Source organism: Trichechus manatus, unplaced genomic scaffold, assembly GCF_000243295.1.
Source record: "Trichechus manatus latirostris isolate Lorelei unplaced genomic scaffold, TriManLat1.0 scaffold00310, whole genome shotgun sequence".
In the NCBI taxonomy this organism is placed as follows: Eukaryota; Metazoa; Chordata; class Mammalia; order Sirenia; family Trichechidae; genus Trichechus; species Trichechus manatus.
Genome location: NW_004444246.1, coordinates 118,501 through 129,580, shown reverse-complemented (window position 1 = coordinate 129,580; position 11,080 = coordinate 118,501). Strand labels below are relative to the sequence as shown.

The 11,080-nt window shown below is 38.0% G+C and overlaps 1 protein-coding gene across 3 annotated transcripts in view; it reads left to right on the top strand.

Moving 5' to 3' along the window:
* The window catches only part of ATP10D (ATPase phospholipid transporting 10D (putative)), a 170,786-nt gene that overhangs the window by 66,201 nt on the left and 93,505 nt on the right, over positions 1–11,080 (top strand). The window contains exons 1-3 of one of the 3 annotated variants that reach the window (XM_023725452.1): positions 5,333–6,324; positions 8,368–8,694; positions 10,161–10,355. In XM_023725452.1, the coding sequence (XP_023581220.1) occupies positions 8,405–8,694; positions 10,161–10,355 (485 nt within the window). In that variant the 5' untranslated portion in view covers positions 5,333–6,324; positions 8,368–8,404. Of the gene's footprint in view, positions 1–5,332; positions 8,695–10,160; positions 10,356–11,080 lie in introns of those variants that run through there. The other 2 variants (XM_023725451.1, XM_012559790.2) reach the window with 2 other exon arrangements.

Below are 11,080 nucleotides of genomic sequence, written 5' to 3'. Positions count from 1 at the left end.
AATTAAAGTAAGGTGTTGATTAAAAGGCTCTGCATTTCTGGTAATGTTGGGCTTTAAGTTGCCAAGCTCAGCCAGTTAATCTTTAATGGTGTTTTTCAACCACTAACCAGCAGCAAGTTTATTGTAATCCAGATTTTTATGTAATAGTAGTTTCCTTTTAAACTAACGATGCAGTTGAGAATGAAGCCTTTAATAAAATCTAGACAGATTATTTGAGGGAATTTAAAAATGAAATATTAATGTGCTCACTACCTTTACAAATAACATCTTGCTCAGGATAGTAGAGTATCTCAACCTAAATTATTCTTCCTGGTTCTAAATGTTCATGATTGAAGTTTAAGTACCTGGTTCTTTTTGTGGTATTCAAGCAAACAAAAATATTCTGCTAATTCTTAAGGCAGTATTTCCGTCAGTGGGAGAGCAGCAGGTCAAATAAAACATGGGAGCATTTGGTTTTATCAGCATAAAGCCATTACAAACCAGGTCTTTGTGGAGTGGGCTAAATCTTAGATTTATGATTGATGTTTGTGATAATTCCTAAACATGCTTTACACTACATTGTTCATTAGACCTTTTGTCTTAACTAGATTGCCAGATTTACCCCTGGGAATAGGTGAGAGAGGTTATTGCTCTCCTAAATTAGTTGGTTGCCTGGCAGTCTCTCTGTTTAAATAAAGACCAAAGTTACTAAAGCTAAGTGTGATCAGGTAGTTGAGTATGAGTTAAGATTTAAGAAATTAAGCATAGATGAATAAGTGGGCATAGTTATTAGTATCAGTGGTATGAGTATGAACTGAATATTTATTAATAAAGACTAGTTAAAAGGACATTTTACAAAAAAATCACAGTAGTTAAACTTTACTTGACAAACATGAACTTACTTAATCCTCACAGCAATCCTTTGCACAAGGTTAGTTGCAGGGCTTTCATTCGGGAGTTGACCCCCTGCTGAGAACTTGCATTTTTAGCCCAGATATACTGAATCACAATCTACATTTTAACAAGATCTCCGGGTAATTCTTATGTATACATAAGAATTTTTAATGAGATCCCCAGGTGATTCTTATGTCTGCACAAGAGTCACCTGGGGCTCTTGTTAAAATGTAGATTCTCATTCAGTATGTCTGGAGTGGAAATGCAAATTCTCAGTAGGGGGTTGGATCAGAGTGAACCAGTTGGAAGCCCTGGTTAGCTAGTAAGTGAAAGTGCCAGGAATTGATGTCCATGTCTGACTCCAGTCAGCAGTTAATCACTGCTACACTGATAATTAAGGCATTAATTCAATGGTGGAATTCTTGCCTCCCATATGGAGACATGGGATTGATTAATGGCCAGTGCCCCTCATGTGCAGCCACCACCCATCTGTCAATTTGTCACACTCTGGTGGCTTGCATGTTGTTATGATGTTGGACAGGTATCAGCAGAGTTTCCAGACTAAGACAAACTAGGAGAAAGGCCTGGCAATCTGCTTCCAAAAATCAGCCAATGAAAAACCCTATGGATCACGATGGAACATTGCCTGATCTGCAACTGATGATAGGAATGGTGCAGAACTAGGCAGTGTTTCATTTTGGTGTGCAGGGGGTCACTATGAGTTGGAGTGACTCAACAGCAACTAACAACAACACCACCACACTGCTTATTGGTCTTTCTTGTATCCACTAGGAGAAAAAGCAATGCTTCTCTGAAATAGTTCTGCAGGCCTGGAGAAGCAAGTTCGTTTCATTAAGAAAGTCAGAATGATGCATCTGAAGCTGAAAGGGACTACTTCTGTTTTCTCAAACTTAGATCGTTACTCCTATTTCTCATGGAAGGAGAGCCAGGCTGAGCCATGAAAGCGGAACCAGAGTTGTTTCTTTTTTCCAAACTACCTCTTTTCTGTAAAATTTAATGATCAACAGACATTTGTTGGTCATCTAACTTTGGCCAGCTACTAGAAAGACACATGGAGAAGAATTAGATATGCCTCCTGACTTTGAAGAACGAAGCCACCTGCCACACACCCAGTGGCATGCACAGTAACTGAGCCGTGCTCGGGATTATAATGAGAGCAAAGCAAGAAATGGCGTATAGTGTCCCATGTGGACCCTTCCGAATCTCCCCACTCCTAGGTCAGGCTAAACCAGTCTAGAGAATGAGTAGGGGCTGGTATGGTGAGTGGATAATATGGCTGACCAGCCATCCAGAAAGGTGCAGGGTATGACTATGATTTGCAACTTCCCTGATAAGTTATCTGATGTACTTATTAAAATACACATTCACGGGCCCCAGTCCAGAGCCTCTCAATCAGAATCTCTAAGGAAGGCGCCTGGGAGAGTGTGATTAACAGGGTTCCCCAGGTGATTCTTATCAGAGGAGCTTGGGAAACACTGGACAAGTGGAATATAGCTTGTTCAGGAACATAGTTGGGTTGGGGAGAATGAGGATGAGATAAGGTGGTATGAAGGTTATTTCATGTCATGCCTGTCTTTTGTTATTGTTGGGCTTTCTATTTGTATCACATTTTGCTTTAATACTGGTTTCTTCTTAAAAGTATAACCAGTGCATTGAACTGAACATTTACCTGGACTTTCATGACTTTAAGTTGAATGCAAACAATTTAAAGTGTGGACTTCAGTGCAATGCGCAAGATTCCCAACCTTGACTTATACATGACCTGAGAAAGAGCCAACGGAGAGAGTGGGGAATGGAACTAACATTGTTGGCATACAGCATGCCCCATGACTCTTAATGGTGTCTCAATTTATTAATCAGCAAGCTGAGACTCAGAGATTAATTACATAGGTCACACAGCAAATAAGTGGTACAGCTATTATTCAAGCCTGAACCTGTATAGCAGTAGGAATTTGATTTGTCAAAAAATGGTTAGCAGACTGTTCATTCACACAGTTAGAACTAGAAATTATAGGATTAGAGGGAGGGGCTATAGTGAAAAAGCTTCAAGTATTTATTACCATGTGAAAATATGTGCCTAGTATTTTTTTTTAAGAGAAGCTATATATCAATATTTTATGTGAGTTTTCTGATTTTTTTTAAATATTGGTTCTATATAAAAAAAATTTAATGCATTTGCCAGAACCCTGAGGCCAACAAAATACATCACGGCATAGAATTTTGCTTAAGAACTACTGATTTGTGAATTCCAGATTAAATAACCTCCAAAGTCTAAGCTTTAAGATACCATGATTCTTGATATTTGATATGTCTTACTCTGATTTGCTTTACTTTCACATCTTAAAGAATTTTTTCTGAATATATATGTGAAACAACATTAATAACAGAGCCTTATCTAAGTATTAACATACTCTGAGGAACCCTGGTGGTATAGTGATTAAGCACTCAGATGCTAACTGAAAGGTCAGCAGCTCAAACCCACCAGCTGCTCCACAGGAGAAAGATGTGGCAGTCTGCTTTGGTAAAAATTTACAGTCTTGGAAACCCTGTGGGGCAATTTTATCCTGTCCTTTAGGGTCGCTATAAGTTGGAATCATTTCATATGTACTCTCAACTCTGTATGGAGTCATTTGTAATCAGCTAGGTTGTGTATAGCAATACATTAGGAGTCCCTGGGTCTTACAAATGGTTAAACTCTTGGCTACTAACCCATAGGTTGGCAGTTCAGATCCACCCACAGGCTCCTCATAAGAAAGACTTGGTAATCTGCTTTCAAAAGGTCACAGCCATTGAAAACCCAATGGAGCGTAATTCTACTCTGAAACACTGAGGGTCGCCATGAGTAGGAACTGACTCTGTGGCAACTGGTTTGGTTTTTGGTTTTAGAAATACATTAATGGACCATGAAATGAATTCAGTGGATCCTGACCAGTATTAAAATAAGAGAGAGAGGAAGAGAGGGAGAGGGGGAGAAAGAAAGGGAGAGAACAGAGTAGAATAGAAAATGCTTGTATGCATTGGAAGTAGTAAGGGTAAGAATTGTTTTGCAGAACTTTTTTTTCAGCTGTATCTGTATGTGTGTATGTATGTTCTAGGTTGCATCATAGAATATATTTCTCACTGAATGGCAGTGAAAAAGCCACTGAACAATGGTGAGAGAGTAGTTCCTTTGTCATTCTTATCCAGTATAAATGGGTTTATGTTCAAAACTAGAAATTTTCATGGATTCTCACTGCATGTTAATTACCTCCAAACTTGATCTTTTTTCCTCAATCTCTTGGCAAAAACAACTTCCATGTCTTGCTTAAGTCAGTCCTCTGTCCCAAGGATCGTTTTTTCAGGAAAAAGGTGACAGTGCTGAAGGGAGGGAGCGTTGTTAGAAAATGACAAGCTTCTTGGCCTAGAGAGTAGCGGACTGTTGATAGCTGGCAGAGGATGTGGAGGATGGCAGTGAGCCAGCCCCAGTTCTGTCCTCAGTAAAATTCCTTGAGAATGAAAAAGGGGAAGAGGGGAGGCAATATGTGAGTAAAATGTCAGTTTTGGAGCCCCTTGGCAGTGCAGACAGTTAACTCAGCTGCTAACCAGAGGTTGGTTATTCCAGTCTACCCATAGGTGCCTCTGGAGAAAGGCCTGGTGATCTACTTCCCAAAAAATAAGCCATTGAAAACTGTATGGAGCACAGTTCTACTCTGACACACATGAGGATGTCTTGAGCTGGGGTCAACTTGACGACAACTGGTTTTTAATGTTAGTTGAAGGACATTGAAAAGGTGCATAGGAGTACAGACCTAGAGATACTTAAGCAATGAAATGCTTTCCAAACATTATGGAATTGTCTCTTAGGAACTGGGTGATTTGGGGAAAGATACTGTTTTTGACTGAGTCTGTGAAGTGAAAAGCTGACTGTTTCTGTGAATCAGTGTTTTTTGCTAGGGTGAGGTTGTTAGTTAAACATGCTATGAATTACCAGAAGTTAACACCTCCCACCTTTAATTTTTTTATTATTATTTGTTCCTGTGTTTGTTGTGATGGATTGCATTGTGTCCCCCAGAAATGTCTGTCAGCTTGGCTAGGCCATGATTCCCCGTAGTGTGTGGTTGTCCTCCATTTTGTGATATGATGTAATTATCCTATGTGTTGTAAATCCTAATCTCTATGATGCTAATGAGGCAGGATTAGAAGCAGTTATGTTAATGAGGCAGGACACAATCTATAGGATTAGATTGTATCTTGAGTCAATCTCTTTTGAGATATAAAAGAGAGAAGCGAGCAGAGAAGAGAGGGACCTCATTACCAAAAAGATCTGGGAGGGGAGTGCGTCTTTTGGACCCAGGGTCCCTGCACTGAGAATTTGTTAGACCAGTGGAAGATTGATGACAAGGACCTTCCCCCAGAGCTGACAGAGGGAGAAAGGCTACCCCTGGAGCTGGCACCCTGAATTCGGATTTCTAGCCTCCTAAACTGTGAGAAATATATTTGTTTGTTAAAGCCATCCACTTGTGGTATTTCTGTTACAGCAGCGCTAGATAACTAAGACATTTGTATTCGCAAGAAATTGTATAATGAAATAACAAATCAAAGTAGAATTTAGGTTGTTGTATTAGATTGTAGGCACTAGAGGAATACCCATTCTCCTATGTCTTATTAAAAGTTTAAGTGCAAATGAAAACTTCCCTTTCAAAATTTCCAAAAATAAGATCAAATGGTGCTGATTTCAACCTTCTAAAAAATATATGAGATTGTCATAATGGTCACTTAATGTGTATAGTGTGAAATGCATGAGAAGTCCTTAGTATTTATGTTAAGTATTTCACATTATCTATTGATTCATTAATAAAGCACTATCATATGTCCTTATTCCATGAGAAGTTCCTGGATATGTTATGAACTACTTTAATACTTTGATTTTTTTAGTAACCCAAGCTGTTATTACTTGATACAGGTTAAGAAGGAAGTTCTAGCTATTTTTATATGTGAAAATGAAAACTCAGTTTTTCAAATATATTTCTGAAGTGTACTTAATATAATTATATTGAAAAGATATTGGTCATTATTTTGGCCAGGTGGTGTTCATTGACTTTGTTCTCTATGGAAAAATATTATAAAGAGCAAACTACAAAGGAGAAACACTTGATAGGGTTAGATCTTCTTTTCTTCTAGTTCCCATCATTAGTGTAAAACTGGTAAGACTGACATTACATATAGTTCCTCTCACTGATAATAGGGGTTATATGTTGTGGGTCCAATATACTGGCATAAATGCATACACTTGGAGGCTCTTGTGTTCTTCATACTAAAAGTGACTTTTGTCTCTTATTTATTTTTATTATTTTGCTTCAGATGCATACAATTTTTAAAGATTTGATTTTTTTTTTTTTTAGATTCACCTTTGTGGTTCAACTTATTTTTTGTAAATGCAGTGATAAAGTGGTATGTAACTGTAATTTCTTGGATTGCTTAAGGGTCTACATACAGTAAACAAGTATGTTAACAAGAGTAGGTTATTAAAAAATATTAATTCACTAGAATTATTAGAATGTGACCTGTTCTTCCAGTGCTGCTAGGTTATGATTTGTGATTTCCAATCCTTGGAAGCTGGATACCATTTTAATGTCCTTAGGGGTAAACTGTTAAATTCTGATGAATATAATATTTCAATAAAAAGATTTGGTAGACATGTTAGAAACTTGGAATGATGCTTGGGAAGACAGTAGCATTAAAACTACTTCAGTTCCTTGAACATTGTTTTGCACGCTGGCTTGCATTTATATGTCCGTGTGCCTATCACCTTAGACCCTGAAGTCCTGGACAACGGGATCTGTGTCTTATCAGGTCTGTCTTCCTAACCTAGTGTGTGCCTAAACAAGGCTATTTTTTGTCCAGGCAAAGTCTATGGACCACCTGAATCAGATTCATCTGGGGTGTTATGTTAAAAATACGGGTTATCAGAACCCACCCATAGATTTACTACATAAGAATCTTCAGAAGTGCCTTTGGCTTCTCTGGATGATTCTTATAAGCACTGAAGTTTAAGAGCTCCCAGCCCAGATGATAAGTAAATGCAAGGGCATTGATAAGGTGAGGATAGAAACCAAGATCTGCAAACCTTGCCTGCCACACACTTGCTGACATGCTCCCTGCGTACTCAGTAGATGTTTATTGGGCATGTACTAAGTGCCAGTAACTCTGGATACGAGATAAATAAGACAGTGTTACAGTTAAAAGCAGAAGCTTCTGAGTCAAAAAGCAGGCCTCAGCTGCTTACTAACAGAATGACTTTCAGCAAGTTACTTTATCTCTAAGCCTCAGTTTCCTCTCTTGTAAAGTAGAAATAATACCTCCCTGATAGGATTGACATAAATATTAAATAAGATAAATGCACGTAAGGCTCTTTGCAAAGTGCTTAGAATATAGTATGCTACCAATAAATGGTAGTTTTATTATTATTATTATTATCGAGGAGCTCGCATTCCAGGCAGGGCTGAATTTCTTGACAAATAAGGAAAACTTCACAAGGGAATGAGGGAAGGGACTATGCATCAGTTAGCTTCTGTTGTGTAACAAACTACTCCAAAACTTGGTGGCTTAAAACAATATATATTAGCTCACAATCCAGTGGCGGTTGATAATTTGGGCTGAGCTCAGCTGGGATGGTTCATCGCTGTTCTACATTGTGTCTGCTGGGCTCACTCGTGTTAGTGGTCATCTGGCAGTCAGTGGCCTCACACACATGTTGACAGGAGCAATGAAGGTAACTGGACTATGTGTACTCATTATCCAGCAGACAACATGGGCTTGAGCACACGATAGTGGCCACAGGATTCCCAACATCAGTAAGAGAGAGCAAGCCCCAGTGAGCAAGCACTTTTTAAGCCTCTTTTTGTATCATGTTAGCTAGTGTTACATTAGTCAAAGGAAGGCATGTGTCCAAGCCCAGATTCAATGGATGGAGAAAGACTCCACTTCTTAACGTGTGTGCATTCAGGAATGGAAAGAATTTGTGCCTATTTTTGTAATCTACACAGACTGGGTTTTATTGACTGTGTTTTGTTTGTTTTTTTTTTTAATTGCTACTCTATATTGGGCTTTATGCTGGGTGTTTTATCTAATCCTCACAGTAATAACCTGATGTGGGTGGCTTTATTTCCATTTCAAAGATGAGAAAACTGATGATCAGAGAAGCTAAGAGACTTGCACACATTAATCCCAAATGTTTGTTTCAAGTTATGGAGTGGCTATTTAGGTGCTGCCCCTTGTTGCTTAGATGATCATGCCATGAAGTGGAAAGTTTATGCTTTATTTAATAAAGATTTGTTAAAGTGAAGTTCCAAAGACTAGTTTTATTTTCACATTTATACCTTGAACCATTGGGTCATGTATTTATTTGGTACATAAAAAAAGAAGAGTTAAAATTTTTACCATCCTTACTTAAGGCTCTCTGGAAGCTTATGGGAACAGTTTTTGTTTGCCCAGATCACGTGCACAGCCTGGATCTCAGTGCCTTTTGGACATGACTGAGCCTCTTCAATGGGCCAGATATCACTGGCAACGGCTGATCGGTGGTGCAAACAGGGATGACAATGAGAGGCCATACAACTATTCCTCGCTGCTTGCCTGTGGCGGCAAGACTTCTCAGACCCCTAAACTGGCAGGAAAGCACCGGGTTGTTGTTCCCCACCTCCAGCCATTCAAGGACGAGTATGAAAAGTTCTCTGGAGCCTACGTGAATAACCAAATACGAACAACAAAGTACACACTTCTGAACTTTGTGCCAAGAAATTTATTTGAACAATTTCACAGGTACTGTTTTATTTTTTATTAGAATTTTCTTTGTCATTCTAGTTGATGTATAAAATTTTGACATTGTATATTGTATGTTACTTAAGCCTAAACTTGTGGCATTATCTTTGTGATCCTAGTAAGAGTCTCTTCTGGAATGATGATAATTTGCATTCACATGTACTCTACAATTGTTAAGATGCTTTCTCTTTACCAGAGAAGATATTGTCATTCTCATATTCTAGGTTAGGAACTGAATTCTTAGATTATGGTTTAGTCAATATCATGCCAGTGGTAAGTAGCAGACCAGGGGCTACGTCCGTGGGTCTTCTGACTTTTGCTTTAGTGTTCTTTCTATTAAAGGAGTGCCTGGTGGATTTGAACTGCCAACCTTTTTTGGTTAGCAGCCGTAGCTTTTAACCACTATGCCACCAGGGTTTCCATCCATTAAAACATGCTGAATTTTAATTTCGGATTTTTCTTACTTGATAATATGGGGAAATAGAGCTCTGAAGCAAGTGCATACATAAAATGTTATAGGTGACACAATGACATAATTCAATGTAATATGTATTTATTGAAGCTTTCCTATGAATTTAGTCACTGAATGAAATGTAAAAATAAGTGTTTCTCCTTTCTTTTTGGAGTTTTAAGTTTACCCAGGGAAACAAATTGTGTACAAACAACTAAAAAGTATGGTGGGTGTGATGAGTGTTACAAAGTACTAACCAAACCAAACCAAACTAAACCCATTGCTGTCGAGTCTACCAACTCACAGCAACCCTATAGGACAGAGTAGAACTTCCCCATACAGTTTCCAAGGAGTATCTGTCTGATGGATTCAAACTGCCAACCTTTTGGTTAGCAGCTGTAGCTCTTAACCACTGTGCCACCAGGGTTTCCAAAAGAGGAGATAGATTTGAAGATGTGAAATAGAGAGGATGAAGAAGTTCCTGGAGAAAGTGGTTCTGAGTAGCATAAAAGCAGAAATACAAGAATTAATCTCAGGTGGGAAAAATTTAGAATTTTTATATGTATTTTCAGCCTTGTTTGAATCTAATTTTCAGATGTACCAATAAACTCATGAAGGTTAGAGGGCTGTTTTTTTTAAAAAAAAAATTATTTCTACAACTCATTAACTCTGAATTTTCCGCAAGTTTTTTCTGCTGAATTTTTGAAAAGGAGATTGTGTTTCCTATTTTGCCTCATGGCATGTGTTACACAATTCATGACTGTCACACCCAAATGTTTGCAATTACTGAATAAATAATATCTAACATTTATTAAGGTGTGCAAGAGTCACATGTTTGAGAGAGTAGTAAATTGTTTCAGATGTATTCAGAGAACTAGATTTGGTACTTCCGTATTCTGTAGCATCCAAAACTAGCTAATAGAAACTTGAGGGTAGATACCCTAAGGCATTTTGCCTCTCCTGCTTTAGCCTTTGAAGTGATTTGTTGACCATCCTGTGTTTGTTTGGATTGCAGAGCCGCCAATTTATATTTCCTGTTTCTCGTTGTCCTGAACTGGGTGCCTTTGGTAGAAGCCTTCCAAAAGGAAATTACAATGCTTCCTCTGGTGGTTGTCCTTACAATTATCGCAATTAAAGACGGCTTGGAAGATTACCGAAAATACAAAATTGACAAACAGATCAACAACTTAGTAACTAAAGTTTACAGTTGGTAAGTGTAAGGAGGTTTGCTAAGGAAGATACATATATCATTTAGAAACATGCAAAATATTACTTTTTTTTCCTTAGGTGTGACCAGGATTCTTTTTGTATTGTTGTTTTGGTTTTCATCTATTATTTATTAATTTCCTACTGTGAATTTAATTTAGGTGTCATAGGAAGACAAAAATATATAAGCCATTGTCAACCCAGGGAGTTGACAAAGCAAAAACTTCTATAACTCACATACAGATAGAGTTGAAAGAATTAAACTTCAAACCATTAGAAGGAAAGCAAGCAGATGGTTTTTAACCCTGTATGTTATAATTTGAGATTAAGAATAAGATCAGATATGAAAAACTAAGGGAAGATAAGAGCTACCTATGGAGGAAAGGAAATGTGAAAAATGGAGAAGAGCCTTCTTCTTCACGCACAAACTAGAGGCTGTAAAACCCTTCCCACTGCAGCAACAACAGAGCATTCATGGTAGGGTATCTTTTCAGGAGCATATTCGCTCTGTTGGAGAGTTGCATTTCCAGTAGTATTTGTGAAATGGAAAATCTGTAGCCAAGAATAAATCCAGTTAAGTTGACTTTTGAATTGAGCTGTGTATTATCTGCAGCTCCTGGGATTTTCTTTTTAGGTATATGTTAAATGCTTAAATGGTATAACTTGGACTGTTTTCTTTCCTTATTGTCCCAAGTGAAATATCTTTCTTTCTTTTTAATTGTACTTTAG